Source organism: Mustela lutreola, chromosome 16, assembly GCF_030435805.1.
Source record: "Mustela lutreola isolate mMusLut2 chromosome 16, mMusLut2.pri, whole genome shotgun sequence".
In the NCBI taxonomy this organism is placed as follows: Eukaryota; Metazoa; Chordata; class Mammalia; order Carnivora; family Mustelidae; genus Mustela; species Mustela lutreola.
Window position 1 is genome coordinate 55,834,997 of NC_081305.1, and position 16,214 is coordinate 55,851,210.

At 57.3% G+C, this 16,214-nt stretch overlaps 3 protein-coding genes across 4 annotated transcripts; all 3 read left to right on the forward strand.

The window, feature by feature from the left end:
- Nucleotides 1-1,908: 1,908 nt before the first annotated feature.
- Nucleotides 1,909-7,912, forward strand: KCNA7 (potassium voltage-gated channel subfamily A member 7). The gene is made up of 2 exons (XM_059152741.1): nucleotides 1,909-2,521; nucleotides 3,457-7,912. The coding sequence occupies exons 1-2, from the start codon at nucleotides 1,967-1,969 to the stop codon at nucleotides 4,270-4,272; spliced, it is 1,371 nt and encodes a 456-aa protein (XP_059008724.1). The 5' UTR covers nucleotides 1,909-1,966; the 3' UTR covers nucleotides 4,273-7,912.
- Nucleotides 7,913-8,236: 324 nt separating this feature from the next.
- Nucleotides 8,237-11,492, forward strand: NTF4 (neurotrophin 4). 2 transcript variants are annotated; one of them, XM_059152743.1, is made up of 3 exons: nucleotides 8,237-8,384; nucleotides 9,375-9,498; nucleotides 10,547-11,492. In XM_059152743.1, the coding sequence occupies exon 3, from the start codon at nucleotides 10,559-10,561 to the stop codon at nucleotides 11,192-11,194; it is 636 nt and encodes a 211-aa protein (XP_059008726.1). In that variant the 5' UTR covers nucleotides 8,237-8,384; nucleotides 9,375-9,498; nucleotides 10,547-10,558; the 3' UTR covers nucleotides 11,195-11,492. The 2 variants fall into 2 exon arrangements, with proteins under 2 accessions (XP_059008726.1, XP_059008727.1); XM_059152744.1 differs by lacking the exon at nucleotides 8,237-8,384 and adding an exon at nucleotides 8,474-8,949.
- Nucleotides 11,493-13,122: 1,630 nt separating this feature from the next.
- On the forward strand, nucleotides 13,123-15,831 carry SAXO3 (stabilizer of axonemal microtubules 3). The gene is made up of 5 exons (XM_059152742.1): nucleotides 13,123-13,339; nucleotides 13,617-13,817; nucleotides 13,917-14,081; nucleotides 14,815-14,942; nucleotides 15,468-15,831. The coding sequence occupies exons 1-5, from the start codon at nucleotides 13,184-13,186 to the stop codon at nucleotides 15,829-15,831; spliced, it is 1,014 nt and encodes a 337-aa protein (XP_059008725.1). The 5' UTR covers nucleotides 13,123-13,183.
- Nucleotides 15,832-16,214: the final 383 nt, after the last annotated feature.

Below are 16,214 nucleotides of genomic sequence, written 5' to 3' on the forward strand. Positions count from 1 at the left end.
ATTGAAATTACTAGGGATTGGGGTGCCTGGGTGGCTCAGTGGGTTAAAGCCTCTGCCTTTAGCTCAGGTCATGATCCCAGGGTCCTGGGATCGAGCCCCACATCGGGCTCAGCAGGGAGCTTGCTTCCCTTCCTCTCTCTCTGCCTGCCTCTCTGCCTGCTTGTGATCTGTCAGGTGAATAAATAAAATCTTAAAAAAAAAAAAAAAAGAAAAAAGAAATTACTAGGGATTAGGACAGTAGCTTTAGAATGAAGGATAGAGAACCTGGATCTAAAATCTTCCATGAAAGAGCTGGAGTGGCCAGAGGGAAAGGGGTAAGTTCAGTAGGGAAGGAGGGGGAAGTGTGTGTGGGTAGCTTGAGGTTCAAAAGAGCTGAGGGAGGGGGCGCCTGGCTGGCTCCGTAGAGCATGCAACTTTGGGCGTCGTAGAGCTTACATAATTAAATAAAAAAAAGTCAGAGTTGCTAAGGGAGGAAGAATGGATGGTCTGGAAGTGGCAAGGAGGAGTAGCCATTGCAGATAGGAGGGTGTAAGACAAGGCAGCAAGAAGGACAGACCAGTTCACACAGAGTTCAGAGACCCACAAGGAGAGGGGTCTCTCTGTGGTCTCTGAGAATGACAGAAACATAGACACTGACAAAGGGAGGAGCGAGACCCAGAGAAAGGGACTCAGAAATCCAGAGGGATGGTGACACAGCTTCCCAGAAATTGCAGATGGAGGAGAAAGAGTGCCAGCATTCACAGGGAGTCATAACCTTGGTGTTTCTCTGCACTTGCCCAGCAGAGGGCGCTCGGGACACCCCCCCATTCCTATGAGTCCCGGTAACCGTTAATCCCCACCACTTCCCCCCAAGCCTATCAGATGGGGCTATTTTTGCGCGGTGTCATAGGACACCGGTGACTAGAAGGCCATCGTCTGTCTGTCCTTTGGTCCCTTCGAGTGACCCTGCGTCATCTACCCAGCCCACCCCACCCCCACCTGTTCCTGGCAGGCCCGGCCTCCTTCTCCGCTACCCAGGGCTCTAGCTCACGCTTCGCTGGGTCTCCGAATTCTTACCGAGAATACAGGTGGACAAGACCTTGGCGAGGGAACGGGGTGTGGGGCACACATGATCATGGCTTGCAGCTGCTGTGGGGTCTCCAGGACGGGACAACCACCAGGGCAGTGGCAGAGCCGACCTACAGTTACGGTGAGATACGACTTGAGAGACCCTGAGTCTTCAAGCGCCTGAGGCGCTTGAGACAGAAACTCGCAATACTAAAGGAATACAGGAAAAGAGACCCAAGGGGAGCCTCAGGGAAACCCAGGGACAGAGATACAGAGTGCTAAGAGATAATGAAAAGAGATCCCAGCAGAGGGGAGAGATAGAGACCAAGGGAGACAGATAAACTGAGACGAGCCCCTAAGAAAGAGTCAAAGGCGGAGATCCAGGGACCAAGGCACAGACAACTGACAGACACATACACCCCGAATAGAGAGTCCTCTAGAATGGCAAAACTCAGAGATAACTGACCGATAGAGATACCCAGAGAAACAGCCCTTGACAGAGACTTAAAATGAAGACATAGGCAGCCGCAGAGACATACAGATGACTAGAAAGATGTGGAAGTTTGTGACTCCAACAGAGGGGCTCAGATATTCGTAAAAAAGACACGAGAGACACATGGGAAACCCGGAGAGACGCGGGGCCAAGGGAAAGGGGACTGGAGAGCCTGATGGGCGCGGGGAACTGCGGCTGGGGGGAAGGGGAGGGCACCCCGGCAGAGGGCGCACAGCCGCCCTCTGCCCCGCCGGGGTCAGGCGCCCCCTCCCCCGCGCCCTGGCCGGACGGCCGGGCTATTTTTACGCGTGGACACCGGACACCAGACTGGGGCGGCGGCGGCGGCGGCCGAGGCGGGGCCGGGCCGGGCCGGGTCGGGCGTCGGGGCCACACGTCCGTCCGCGGGTCGCCGGGGCTGCGCGCGCCATGGAGCCGCGTTGCCCGCCGCCGTGCGGCTGCTGCGAGCGGGTGGTGCTCAACGTGGCCGGGATGCGTTTCGAGACGCGGGCACGCACCCTGGGCCGCTTCCCGGACACGCTGCTAGGGGACCCGGCGCGCCGCGGCCGCTTCTACGACGGCGCGCGCCGCGAGTACTTCTTTGACCGGCACCGGCCCAGCTTCGACGCCGTGCTCTACTACTACCAGTCGGGCGGGCGGCTGCGGCGGCCCGCGCACGTGCCGCTCGACGTCTTCCTGGAGGAGGTGGCCTTTTACGGGCTAGGCACCGCGGCGCTGGCGCGCCTGCGTGAGGACGAGGGCTGCCCCATGCAGCCAGAGCGCCCCCTGCCCCGCCGCGCCTTCGCACGCCAGCTCTGGCTGCTTTTCGAGTTCCCCGAGAGTTCGCAGGCCGCGCGCGTTCTCGCCGTCGTCTCCGTGCTAGTCATCCTCGTCTCCATCGTCGTCTTCTGCCTCGAGACGCTGCCAGACTTCCGCGACGACCGCTACAACCCGGGGCTCGCTGCGGTAGCGGCTGCCGGCCCGGTGAGGGGGGCGGAGCCTGGGTGGAGAAAGGCGGGGCTTGGGAGGAGCCGAGCCGGGGTGGGGGTACGGGGAGGCGGGGCCTCCCGGGAAGGAGGGGCCCGACTGTGGGTGGGCGGGCACCGAGGGGCTTGTCACGATACCTGCCCGTGATGAGTGGGGCTAGGGGCTCGAGAGGTGTGCAACCTAGGGACAGGGCCTGACCGGGGGAATCAATCTTTTAAAGGCGGGCTGGGGGCGGGGAAGGGATAGCCTCATGGGGGCGGGGCCCGAGGATCTAAGCAGGCGAATCTGCCAATCACAGGGCAGGGTTGAGACAAGGGCGGGAGGGCAGGAAGACCCCTACTTTAAGAAATGAAGCTGAGGGCTGAGAGACCTAAAAATCAGGGGTCTGTGCGGCTGGCAGTAACCAATAGAAAGACGGGCTAGAGGTGGTGAGAGTGGAGCTTGAGGGAGCTGGAGACAGAGGACCCAGGTGGGAGGAATCAGTCACAAAGTGGGGCTGAGAGGGCCCTGAGAGCCAGGGCCACAGGGCTTGGTGAGCAAACAAGGTGTTTAGCCATTGTAGTCTGGGCTTCTAGGGGCTGGTTAGGGAGGGCAGAGCACAAGGAAGCATGACCTGGGTGGTGACCCTCCCCATCTGGAAAATCAAAGCTGGGAGTGGGACTTTGGATGGAGCCTCACTCAGGAGACCTCACTTTAAGGAGCCCCCCCCCCCCCCCCCAGTGAAGGATCAGGGACCATATAAGGTCAGCCGCACAGGCATGATCCCTAGAGCTCTGGAAAGGGATCTAGGACAGCTGGGTCACTGGAGGCCTGGGGGCAATGACTGCTGACCAATTTGTATGGAAGTAGTTGCACATTTGAATCACAAATGTGGCTGTTCATGTGTGTCCCAGCCCTGGTGTGGTCCTCTCTGAACCCCTTCCTCCCTGCAGTTCCCCGCTCGGCTGAATGGCTCCAGCCCAGTGCCCGGACCCCTGTCTCGCATGCCCTTCGATGACCCGTTCTTTGTGGTGGAGACGTTGTGTATCTGTTGGTTCTCCTTCGAGCTACTGGTGCGCCTGGTGGCCTGCCCGAGCAAGGCGGCCTTTTTCAAGAACGTGATGAACCTCATCGATTTTGTGGCCATCCTACCCTACTTTGTGGCGCTAGGCACCGAGCTAGCCAGGCAGCGGGGTGTAGGCCAGCCGGCCATGTCCCTGGCCATACTACGAGTCATCCGTCTAGTACGTGTCTTCCGAATCTTCAAGTTGTCCCGGCACTCAAAGGGCCTGCAGATCTTGGGCCAGACGCTACGGGCCTCCATGCGTGAGCTGGGTCTCCTCATCTTCTTCCTCTTCATCGGTGTGGTCCTCTTCTCCAGCGCAGTCTACTTCGCTGAGGTCGACCGGGAAGACTCCCATTTCACCAGCATCCCTGAGTCCTTTTGGTGGGCGGTGGTCACCATGACCACAGTTGGCTATGGAGACATGGCACCCGTCACTGTGGGTGGCAAAATAGTGGGCTCCCTGTGCGCCATCGCTGGAGTGTTGACCATTTCCCTTCCTGTGCCGGTCATTGTCTCCAACTTCAGCTACTTTTACCACCGGGAGACAGAGGGTGAAGAGGCTGGGATGTACAGCCATGTGGACACGCAGCCGTGTGGCCCACTGGACGGCAAGGTCAATGGGGGGTTGATGGATGGGGAGATGCCTGAGCTACCACCTCCACTCTGGGCCCCCCCTGGGAAACACTTGGTCACTGAAGTGTGAGGGACAGTTGAGGTCTGCAGGACCTCATGTTTCCTTGGAGGGAGGGAGGGAGGGGTAGAAGGGAAGGTTAGGGGGAGGGGGTTGGATTTAGGAAGAACTAGGTTAAGTGGTAATGAGTTGGGGAACACTGAGTCTTGTTGGGTCTTGAGCTGTGGTTTGGTAGCTCCCGTGGGTACTTCCTTAATTGACGGTGAATGGCCACGAGTTATAATGAGTTGATGGGGAGGCTCCTTTGGTTTGTACTACACTGGGTTGTGCAAGACTTACGGAGTCTTTCATGGTAAATGTTGAGACAGATTTGGTCACATAGTTTTGTTTTTTAGGTCCTTGTTGGGCTGGGCTGTGTTGTTGAGTTGGATGAGTCTTGTCCAATTGCATTGTGCAGGATTCTGTAGTTTTATGAGTCCCCTAGGGCCATTTTGGATCAAGTTAGGTGGTCACCCACGGCATTGTTGGGACTGAGTGCGTGTTCATGCATGGTGTTGTGGAGTTGAGTTGAGACATGTTGAAAATTTTGTGGCTTTGTGATTCTTCTAGGGCTATGTTTTTTTAGGTTCTGTGAACTTGTGAGTCACGTAGAAATACAAAGAGTCAAGTGATTGAATGTGAGCTTTCTAGGTCATGTTAGGGTAAGCCAGGGTGTGTATGATGGTCTGAGTCTTTCAGGGTTCTGTTGGGTTGAATTGTGTAGAGTAATGTAGCTGGAAGTTTTGAGGGGCTACACTGAGATGAATCATATCAAACTATATAACCATATGAGTCTCGTAGGGGTATGCTGAGGTGAATTACCCCAGGTTGTGTCATTGTGAGTCCTGTAGGAATGTTAGGTTGAATTGGACTGTGCGTATGGGCTCCACTGGGCCATGTTGGTTTGTTTTGCATTTAATGGTAGCACCAGGACCCAAGAATAACAACACTGGGGAAGAATCATGTATCAGGGAGAAAGTGTGGCATTAGGGACTCTGCAAGACAAACAACCGACTTGCCCAGTGTCATTTACTGTAAGGGGTGGGGCTGAGTGCTGAACCCCCAGATTTAGTTGTTTGTGCAGAGGGCCTCCGGGTGAGCTAGGAAGATGTAGACAGTCCTTCCATTTACTCTACACCCGCTTCATTTTGCCATTCATACCCTCTCTACTTGTCCTCCCCTACAGTTTTTCTTCTAACCATGGAGCTCAGAGCTGCAAGGGAAGGGGAAAGGGGAAGAATCTGTACTTTGTACAGGCATGATGGGAGAGAAGGGGACAAAAACCCAAATGAGGGGACAGAGACCTGGAAGTGATAAAGACTCAGAGAAAGAGAGAGATAGAAACCCAGAAGAGAGGGAGCAAAGACCCAAAGAGGGAGGAAGAGAGATTTAGGGAGAAGGAAACAAGGACAAAGACCCAAAGAGATGGGGAGATGGAGACCCAGAGGAGGGGGGTCAGAAACTCCAAGGAGAAAGAGAGATAGAGACCAAGAGTGGGACATGGAAATGGGGGTGTGTGTGTCAGACACCTGGAGAGGGACAGGCACCAGAGCTGGAGCCAAACCAGGGCACTCCCGGAGAAAGAGAACCAAAAAAGGAATAGAGAGAAAAAAATCCGTGCCTCTGAACCCAAGAGATATGCAGAGTCTTTCTTCTACAGAATCACAAAGGGATCCCAAATCAGGGAACCCCACCCTATCCTCCCACAGCTCAGGAAGAATGTCAGGTAAATTTGGGAGCTCTATTTTCCAGGGGAGAAACTAGAGTCTTAGGGCAGGGGAGTAGCTTCCTGGGGTCCCATGGCACTTCCCAGGAGCTGGGGTTTATGGCAGGCTGTCCGACTCCCCCTGTCCCATCAGCCTGCAGGTGTCCTCCGGCCGAGTTTCTCTAGAACCAAGAAACTGAGGCTCAGAGGGTAGGGTGGGATCCAAGGCAGGAAGCCAAACGTTTTCAGGCGGCTTTCAGTACCAAAAGGGCATTTGGAGGAGGAGAGGAGAGGAGAATGCCTCAATCACGAACACCTAGAGGGCTTCCTACGTGCCAAAACATCATCTGAAGTCCTTTACTTTTATTAATTTATTAAAACCAGTGGTTTACAGAGTGGTGGTGTTTTTATTTTCAGCTATTGGCCCCTCCCTTTTTGGGTCCAGTGAAATCTTACTTTGATGCGGTGTGGTTCCTCCGAGGGGACCTGGTCTGAGGGACACACACGTCCACGGAGTCCTTCTTGGTGACTCAGAATGCAGCTACGGAATTCAGTCTGGAAACCCGTGATTTAATCCAACTCCCTTTTTTATACAGAGTGACAGTAGAAGGGACAGATGGTGGGAAGAGTTTGATCAAGGTTGAAAGCCATAGAATCTGTAGGTGGTCCCTTCCCTCTGAAATGGAAAGTCACATCTGGAGACAGAAATGGAGATAGACCCCCTCACGGTGACAGACACAAGGCAGAGTCTGGGTCCCAGCAGAGACTCGAAGAGGAGGAGACACATGCAGAGAGGAACCAAGACCTGGAGAGATGACACTGAAGGGGCAAAGGGAGAGCAGGAGGGCAGTGACCTAGGAGGGGGGAGTCAGAGACCCCCTCCAGAGATCTGCAGAAGCTGGGAAGCCAACCAGAGAGGAGAGGTCAGAGATCCAGAGAGAGGGAGCGGGGCTAGAGGCCCAGAGAGGGAGAGGGGGACAGAGACTGGTCTACTTTTCTTTGAAAACTTACCTGTGTGACCCCATCAGAGACCAGAAGTCACATAGAGTGTCTCTGGTAGGGAGTGGGACCTGTTGGGTGCTTAGGGATGGGGTTGGGGGGAAGTGTGGAGAGGTCAGGGAAGTAACCCCAGGGGACACTCAGACTGGGAAGTGCCCCTCCTCCACCCTCAGTAAACAACCCACAGCTACCTTCCACAGCCTCCTACGTTGCCTTTGCCTTGGCGGGGACTGGGAAAAGGAGAGGGGAACACCCTAATCCGGGGACACCCTTCCTGCCACCTTGCCATGCTATATTTAGGCTGATGGAGGGGTATGGGATGACCCCCTGCCCCTCCCAAGATGGATATCAGCTTTCCTCCTAAAATAGCTCTGGGGGAGGGGTGGAGGGCCTGGGACTCTAATTCCATCTGACCTCAGTCTGTCTGAGGATCTCTCTCTTCTCACTGGGTCTCTGTCCCCCTTCTGGGATTGTGTCCCCTTCTCTCAAATGTCAAGTGTCTTTCCTCTCTCTAGGTTTTTGTCCCCCCCCTTTTCTCTCCATTTCTGTGCCTTTCCCATCTCCCTTTGTCACTCATTTTTTTTTTCCTCCAAGCAGGTCGTTGTGTTCCCACATCAAATCCTTGTCTATCTCTGAGTCCTATAATACCTTGAATTTCTCTTATCTGAGTTCAGGACAGACCCTCTCCCCAGTCCCCACCCAGGAAATTCCAGCAGAGGGGACTCTGTGGGAGAACACCCCCAACACCATATCCACTGTCTCCCAGGGCCTGGGGCCTTATCGCTGCCCAAGTCCAGCTGGTTAATGTCTGGCCTAGAGCTCCTGGGAAAGTGGGGATGAGAGCAGAGGGTGGGAATCTGCCCAGAGATTGACACTTAATTGGCAACACAACGCAAAGAAATCTCAGGCCCAGACTCCCGGCTCTAAGGAAAAGAGGGAGCTGCTGTCAGGACTCCTAGGTCTGAGGGAGGAGGGGGTTGGGGTGAGAACTCCTGAGTCTGAAGAAGGAGGGGCTGGGGTCGGATCCCGACTCCTGGGTCTGAAGGAGGAAGGGACTGGGGGTGCCCAGACTCCTGATTCTGAGGGAGGAGGGGCTGGGGATGAGAACTCCTGGGTCTGAGGGAGGAGGGGCTGGGGGTCAGAACTCCTGGGTCTGAGGGAGCAGGGGGCTGGCGCCTGGCCTCCCGGAGCTGAGACGGGCCAGTTGCTGAGCGAGCCAGGCCGGCCTTCCGAGGTGCCGGCACGCGTCTGGAAGGCGGGATCCCCCGGCCCCTCCTCCGCCGTCGGGCACCGCCCCGCCCCCGCCCCCGCCCCCGTCCGGGCCAGCCGGAGAGTGTGCGGCGAGGAGCCGGCGGGCGAGCTGGCGTCCTTGCAGCCGACGAGCGGGAGGAGGAGCCGCGCTGCGCTAGGGGCAGCGGAGAAGCCGAAGCGGGCGCCCCAGGTAAGAGCCTCCGCGCCTCCTCCCCCGGGATTCCGGCGGCTGGGTCGCCCTGCCCCCGGGTAGGGAGGGACGGGGGCGGGGCCAGAGGGGGCGGGGCTTGGCGGAGGAAACTGAGGCAGGAGCGAAGTCCTCCAGACATGCCGCCGGTTACCCCCAGAGGGGTCTCAGGAGACCATTCCCCCAGCTCAGATCTTCTTTGGGAGGAGGGCTTTGGGAGTTCGTAATTCTGGATACCTGGGGAAGAGAGCCCTGAACTCCAGAGCTCCCAGGTCTGAGGGAGGAGGGCGCTGGGGGTCTGGACTGCTCGGGCTTTCAGGGAGGAGGGTGCTGGGCTCCTGGACGCCAGCACGTGAGAGAGGGAGCTGGAGATCTAGACTCCTGAAGGAGGAGGAGGCGGGGAACCAGGACTTTCGGGTCTGAGTGAGGTGGCGGCCGGGAACAGGGACTTCTGGTCTGAGTGAGGAGGTAGCTGACTTCTGGTCCTGGTTGGATCGGCATCGTTGGGTCTCTTCACACCCTTCTTTCCATTTCCCCATCTCGGAGCCAAGGCAGGCAGCCACTCCAGGTATGTGCGGTAGACGTCTTGGACGGGCCCCGGCCTGTCCTGTGAGGATAGAACATTCCAGGAAGCAGCCTCAGGAACCCAGGGCTTCTTGAGTGTGGGCCCTCAGGGACCCGGGTGTCCAGACCAGCGCCACCCCCACCCTGTCTGGGAGATGAATGGGCCGTGGAGGATGTAATCTTTTCCAGCCTCCTCTATCCTCCCCCCTCCGCCCCCACCCTCCTAACTCCCGCCTCTCTCCTCACCTCCCCCATCTGCTTCCCATCCCAGCCAGGAGCCATCACCTGGTCAGGGAAGGGGCCTCTGGGAAGGGGGCGCGGCCTTGACTCTTGGGTACCCTGCACTTTAAGAGGAACGCTGGGAAGGGGAGTGCTCAGGCCTCCTCCCCCACTTGCTCACACAACCTGCCTGTTCCCTTCTTCCCCTAGGTGGCTGCCCCTTCCCTCTCCTGAGATGTCAGGAAAGGGGGGACCACCTGTGTCCCCCACAGGGGCCCCCCAGAGCCTGGGGGCCCCCAGCACTGGAGCCTGGAGGTGGACGGGGTGCTGACAGGTCTGGTAACCACCTGATGCTTCCTACTTCTCTCCACACCACTTTCCCAGAACCACAGACTTCCAGAATATTGCAGAGAAACTGTAGGGTCCACGCCCTCACCACTATCTCCCAGCCGCTGGTTCCTTCCTTCCTTCCTCTTTTTTCTTTTTCTTTTTTTTTTTTTTTTTTAAGATTTTATTTATTTATTTGTCAGAGAGAGAGAGGGAGAGAGAGCAAGCACAGGCGGACAGAATGGCAGGCAGAGGCAGAGGGAGAAGCAGGCTCCCCGCCGAGCAAGGAGCCCGATGTGGGACTCGATCCCAGGACACCGGGACCATGACCTGAGCCGAAGGCAGCTGCTTAACCAACTGAGCCACTCAGGCGTCCCTCTTTTTTTTTTTAAGATTTTATTTACTTGTCATAGAGAGCTCGCACAAGCAGGGAGAGCGGCAGGCAGAGGAAGAACCAGGCTCCCACTGAGCAAGGAGCCCGAGTTGATCCCAGGACCTTGGGATCATGACCTGAGCCAAAGGCAGATGCTTAACCAACTGAGCCACTCAGGTGTTCCCCCGGTTCATTTCTTGGATAGGGAAACTGAGGCCCCACACGGGAGAGGAAATGTCTTACCTTCTCAGTGGCAGTGTTGAGCTGAACTTGGGGTTTTTCTTAGAATTTGAAACCTCAAACTTCCTCTAGGCTGCAGGACTTAGGGTCCCGCAAGGCTGTAGGTAAGGGTAGGATTCAGGGCAGAGTTGCTCTGACGGGGCTCCTACTTCTGGCGTTTGCTGGCTGTGTGATCTGGTATCAGTCACTCACCTCTCTGAGCCTGTATTTCTCCATTTTCTGATTTGTTGGCTATTATTGGCAATAGTAGTAGAATAATTATGATTAATTCAGAAGTTGGGTGTTATGTAAGTCCTAGAATATAAGGTCCTCCCAAGGTTCTAGAACAAGGGCTTCCCATAGTTCTGGCATTCAGGTACCCCGGGAGTTCCCAACCTCTACCCCCCTCCCCCACTAAGTTTTTATCCTCATCTCTAACCCCAGCTTCCCTCTCTATCCTCAGGTGCTCAGCGAGATGCTCCCCAGCCCCTCCTGCTCCCTCCCCATCCTCCTCCTTTTCCTCCTCCCCAGTGTCCCAATGGAGTCCCATCCTCCACCCTTACCACTGCCCCCATTTCTAGCCCCTGAATGGGACCTCCTGTCCCCCCGAGTAGTTCTGTCCAGGGGCACCCCCGCTGGACCACCTCTGCTATTCCTGCTGGAGGCTGGGGCCTTTGGGGAGCCAGCAGGCAGCCCTGCCAACCGCAGTCGGCGAGGGGTGAGCGAGACAGCACCAGCAAGTCGCCGGGGAGAGCTGGCTGTGTGTGATGCGGTCAGCGGCTGGGTGACGGACCGCCGGACAGCTGTGGACCTGCGTGGGCGTGAGGTGGAGGTGCTGGGCGAGGTTCCTGCGGCTGGAGGCAGCCCTCTCCGCCAGTACTTCTTTGAGACCCGCTGCAAGGCTGACAGCACTGCTGAGGAAAGTGGCCCTGGTGGGGGTGGGGGAGGCTGCCGGGGTGTGGACCGGAGGCACTGGGTGTCTGAGTGTAAGGCCAAGCAGTCCTACGTGCGGGCATTGACTGCTGATGCCCAGGGCCGTGTAGGCTGGCGATGGATTCGAATTGACACTGCCTGCGTCTGCACGCTCCTCAGCCGGACTGGTCGGGCCTGAGGCCCCTGCTCAGGAATTGGGCAGGCAGAGGAAGAAGATAGCTGGATGCTGAGGGACCACAGGGGCGGCCTGACTGCTCTGGGCCTCAGTTTGGGAACTTGTGAAATGGTCACAAAATCACAGCTTTCCGAGTTGGAGAGCTCAAGCCATACAAGACAGTGAAACCAAATGGGGTTTTGAAGAGTGAATAGGAGTTCTTCTGGATGAACTTGAGGGTGATGATGATGATGATGATGATATCCAATACTTTCTGAGTGTCTACTGTTTATCAGTGATAATACACAATTTGTCAGATCAACTCTGGTGGATTTAACCATCGGAGGAACTTCAGCTTCTAAATTGCTAACTGCTTGATCTCGGAGGACATCTTGCTCACCCTGGAGAGAGTGACAAGGAAGTGATACATCAAGAAGTGGTGGGGGAGTATAAAAGCGGACACATAAGCAACCAGCTGGGAGCTGGGGTTTGAATGAGAAATCTTACTTGGTCACATGGGGAGAGTGTTGGCTTAGAATGTTCTGTCTTAAGGTAGTAAGCTAGCCATCACAGTAGGAGCACAAGCAAGGTTGAATGATAAGAGGTCAGGATGCTGGAGAGTTTAACCCTGTTGGGGAGTTTCTGTCCCAACTTTTACCCCATCTTGGGAAAGAAATAGACCTTAGAATCATCCAGCTTGAGTATGGTATAAAATTCGGACCAATTGACCTGACTCCTGGCTAGGATCAGGGGTCATGTGGACAGTGGTAGGCTTCGAGTGGTTCAATAAAATCCAAAAGAAGAAGTAGCCCCAGGGGCCTGAACGAGGAGTTCAGTGGGACCTGGGATCAGGTTGCAGAAGATAGCCTCAGTTTTCCCCATCTGAAGAATGGGTTAGTGAGATGAGCTAATGGGAGCTGAGAAGCCAGAGCCCTTGACCAAAAGGTCTTTAAAGTGAGGAAGTGACAAGGGAAGTCAGGAGTAGACCCCACACCCCACACCTTCAGGATACCCCCTTCATGTATCACCAGTCCATACCTTAAGCCTGTTGCCAACACACACACACACACACACACACACACACACACACACACAAAATATCTTCTAGAACCAGCTTTAGGCTAAGGACTGAGACCATAGACACACACCCCCCATTCCTCCGCCAACACAGACTGGGCCCCTGGGAAGGGTAAGGGTGAGCGGTTCCGGCTGCCTCTATTTCTACATCTCTGTGTTTCTAGGTCTGTGGTTCCCACTCTCCGTTTTGTCACCTCCCTCTCTGTCTCTTGTGTCTGGGTCAGTAGCTCTCTGTCTCTGTTTCTCATCCATTCTTGCCTGTGTTTCTTTCTCATCAAAGTTCTTTCCACATCCCCTCCCCCTCTCTTCTTGCTAAGTATTTCCCTGTGTCTGTGTCTGTGGGTCTCTCCCTCGTCACCCACCCCCATAACCAGGTGGAAGTTTTCAACAAAATCAAAGGCAGGCAGGGCAGATGAAGGCCAAGCCCTGGGCTGACGCCTCCAGCACACACAGGGAGGGAGGGAGAGACCTGGGGAAGTCTGGAAATCGTTACCCCTGAGGTAGGCAGGCCTGGCAGAGGGAGGAGGGGGCTGAGAGAGTTGGGACCCCGTAGGAAAGGGGACTGCTTCTCATGGATTCCCTGATGGCAGTGGGTGGTCTCCGTCCTCCTCCCCCTCCGGGTCTCCGTCTCCCCCAGGCGGGGTTCTCTGTGTCTCTAAAATTCCCTACAATTTGAGCTATTCCCCCTTCCTCCTTCCTCCCCCTTTCAACCCTTCACTCTCTCTCTGGGACTCCCCTCCCCCATTTCTCTGAGTTTCTGTGCCCTTCCCTCAAAGTCCCAGTCGCTCTGACCCTGGGTCTCTTTCTCACTCTGTCCAACCATTTACACACCTGCAGGCCTTCCATTGGCTGAGCTCAGGATGGGCGGGTTCTGTTACCTGGGGCAACAGGAACAACAAGCCTGCCCCGGCGTGGCTCCCCCGCAGGGGTGGGACCATGGCTGGTCGGACCCTAGCTCTGCGCTACGGTCCCCCATGGTCCCCAATCTCTGGGACCGAGGTGCCTGGATCCTGGCCCAACTGGCATCTCACCAGCAGTGGTGTCGCCCACCACGTTATCCCGCCTGTTTCCTTTCCCCCGCCCACTGTGCAGGTGAGAGGACCCTGGGTTCCTGGCCAGGAGACCCAGGTTCCTGTGTCTGAAGGAGAGGCCTGGGGGTCCAGACACCTGCCGAGGGAAAAGGGAGTTTGGGGCGCGGGCTCCTCTCTGACTGAAGCAGGAGTGTCCCCGAGTCCTGGATCTGAAAAAAGAGGGTCCAGGGAACCTGGAGGCCTGGGACTGGGGGGAGGAAAGGGTTGGGGACCGACTGGGAGAGGTCAGGGCTCGCGGGCCGGACTTTAACTCTTTTAGCTGACGTCCTTCTTCCCAGTACACGGTCGCGGAGCCCCTGCCACCGGCCGCCAAGCAGGATTTGCACATCTGGGATTTTGATGAGGTCATCAGCAGATGGGAGACAACCTCTGGCTCGGCTTACGTGCCTAAGCAGCACGGCGGGCCGTACGCACAGCCCAGGGCCCCAGAGCCTTCGGACCCTACGAGAACTGTGGGGATCAAGGATTTAGACGAAAAGGTAACGTTCTGGGATGCAGAGGTCTCAGGGGACAGGGCTGGGGATGGCACTGGAGTACCGCGCACCCTCACGTTGGATCTCCGTGTCGCCTTCCCGCAGCTCAGACACCCTGGCTGGCGCCTCCCGCTGATCACGAAGCACCAGTGCAGTGAGATGCGGGCGCAGTACACGGGTTGGCCCGACCCGGATCAGCAGCGCCCCACCTTCTACGTCGGGCCCCAGCCCCTGGAGCTTGCGGAGCACCTTCGCGGAGGCCCTTCCCAGGTAAAGGAGAACACCCGTTGCCACCGCGGAAAGAGCTTGTAGCGCCTGGGGCGGGGTCGGAGGGGTTCTGCGGCTGGGGACCAGGCTAGCAGACCCTGGGGTGGAGAATTTTGAGTCTGGGGTCGTGGGCAAAAGGTCTGGAACGGAATCAGGTTACAGAGTATGGGGGTGTAGCTTGGACCTTTTGAGGTAGGGTCAGGAGGAGGAGGGGCCTGGAGACCGAAATCCCAGCTCTGAGGCTGAGGCCACCGCAAGTAAATCCCGAGTGGGCGGGGGCTTGTGTAGGAGGGAGTTTGGAGGCGCAGGGTCCCGGCGCGGAGGCGGGGGGCGGGTCTTGAACTTTCCGAGCCAAGGTCGGGAGGCGGGGGTAGGCTTTCCCGGAGTCGACCTGCTCCGAGGAAAGGTGGCCCGAGGTGCGGCTGAATTCCAGGGACGGGAGGTGGAAGCCAGGAGTCTGGGGGCGGAGCTGGGAAGGTTTTTATGTGGTTGGGGCCTGGGCTTTGTGTTCGATGACCCGCAAGTGTTTGGATTTTGGAGTAACCCTAATAAGGGTTTTGATATGGGGAGCGAAGCTAAAGTGCGCTAGCTTGCGATTGGTCAGGAAGGATTTGGATTCTCGGGGCGGGTGTGAGGGTCTGTTGGGTCGAAGCGGAATCCTGAGTCTAGCGACCCAGGGCCTTGAATGCGGTATGAAACCTTTCTTGCTCATCCCTCCTCCCTGGATCCTCCTCAGGCTTTAATCCCTTGGACAAAGAACCCCGAGCTGGCCGGCCGGCCTTTCACAGTGTCTGACCAGGGCATCTTGGACCGCCGTCAGCTCTATCTGACCACCTCGGCCAAGGACTTCCGGACCTACCCTAAGTGAGCCTGGGTCCTCGCTCGGCGCCGCCCCCCCAGCGTGGGCCGGCGGGACGCCGAACCCGGGTGTCGGCTCCCCCTTGTCCGACTCAGGTGCCTCAGCCTTCAGCTCCCGCACGCTCAAGAAACCGAAGTTCAGACCCCAGCCCCTATCTTTTTTAGCGCCCTGGTTTCCTTAGTGTCAACTCTCAGGAATACGAAACCTGCCACTTGCCCAAGAAGGGGTTCGGGACCAGGGGTGGGACCCTGAGGGTCCAGGGCGGGGCCTGTTTTGGTTCCCAGATACTCCTTCCCTTGGATTCGAAAACTCCAGATCCCAGGCCCTTAAGGACCTCCAGGACCCAGGAATCCAGGCTGGGGTTCCCCAGCCCCTATCCTTCCTGAGGGGTCCCCGAATCCTACAAATGTGTCCTTGCCTCGAAGCACAGGAGTTCAGGTCTACAGGTTCCGCAGAACGCGAGGTCTGAATCTCAGCCTTGTCCCTAGGAACCAACTGTGCCTTCCCTCTCCTGCATCTCTCACCAACAGGAAGGAGTTATCTAGATATCCCCGCAAGGACTCGCTGACCTCCTGGAGCTTTGACAAGACGCCTCAGGCCTGGGAACATGACCCACAGAGGCCACCCTGTCCGCGCCCCTCTCGGCCGCCAGGGATCCGCGTGCCCCACGTCCACCCGGTGACGACTGCAGTGCCACACCGCGGGGCGTTGTCTCTGGCTCAGGAGTCCTACAGACCCCCGCTGCACCCCCTCCTCGGGCTCGACCGTTTCTGCTCGCTGGAGCTGCCCTGGGGCGGCCCCCACTGGAAGCCAATGTCGGGGATCTACAGCCTGCCGCAAGCCTACCGCACTGAGAACTCCACCTACGGCAGCATGAAGCCTGCGGGGGTCTGAGCCCGCAGCGCCAGCACCCCCCTGGACACGCCCCCCCTCCCCGGGCGCGGAGCTAAGATCGGGAACCCCGCCCATTACGTGGGAGTGAGACCATGACCCGCCCACTGAGCTGTGGGCGGGGCGACTCCCCACACTTGACCACACTGCTGACGGGGGCTGGGGGGACTGGGCAGGGAGGTGAGAGCTGAGCGAGAAAAATGAACTTTGGGGCTGTAGGCTCGCGGGCAGGACACTCCCTCTGCGACAGAGGGGGCGGAGCTTCTTAGTCAACGACAGAGTTAAATAGCCTAAACCATGCCCATTGCTGGTGTCGGCTCTGGGAGCCTGGGTTTGGGGGGAAACGGGGCTCCCGCTGAATCCCTTGCGGAAGGAAGGCGCATCTG

Bases quoted from the DNA above. Each gene is read 5' to 3' on its own strand.
- KCNA7 (XM_059152741.1), top strand. From the start codon at position 1,967: ATGGAGCCGCGTTGCCCGCCGCCGTGCGGCTGCTGCGAGCGGGTGGTG. The intron at 2,522-3,456 runs GTGAGGGGGGCG...TCCTCCCTGCAG, and splicing joins CGGTAGCGGCTGCCGGCCCG to TTCCCCGCTCGGCTGAATGG.
- NTF4 (XM_059152743.1), top strand. From the start codon at position 10,559: ATGCTCCCCAGCCCCTCCTGCTCCCTCCCCATCCTCCTCCTTTTCCTC.
- SAXO3 (XM_059152742.1), top strand. From the start codon at position 13,184: ATGGCTGGTCGGACCCTAGCTCTGCGCTACGGTCCCCCATGGTCCCCA. The intron at 14,082-14,814 runs GTAAAGGAGAAC...GATCCTCCTCAG, and splicing joins TTCGCGGAGGCCCTTCCCAG to GCTTTAATCCCTTGGACAAA. The intron at 14,943-15,467 runs GTGAGCCTGGGT...TCTCACCAACAG, and splicing joins GACTTCCGGACCTACCCTAA to GAAGGAGTTATCTAGATATC.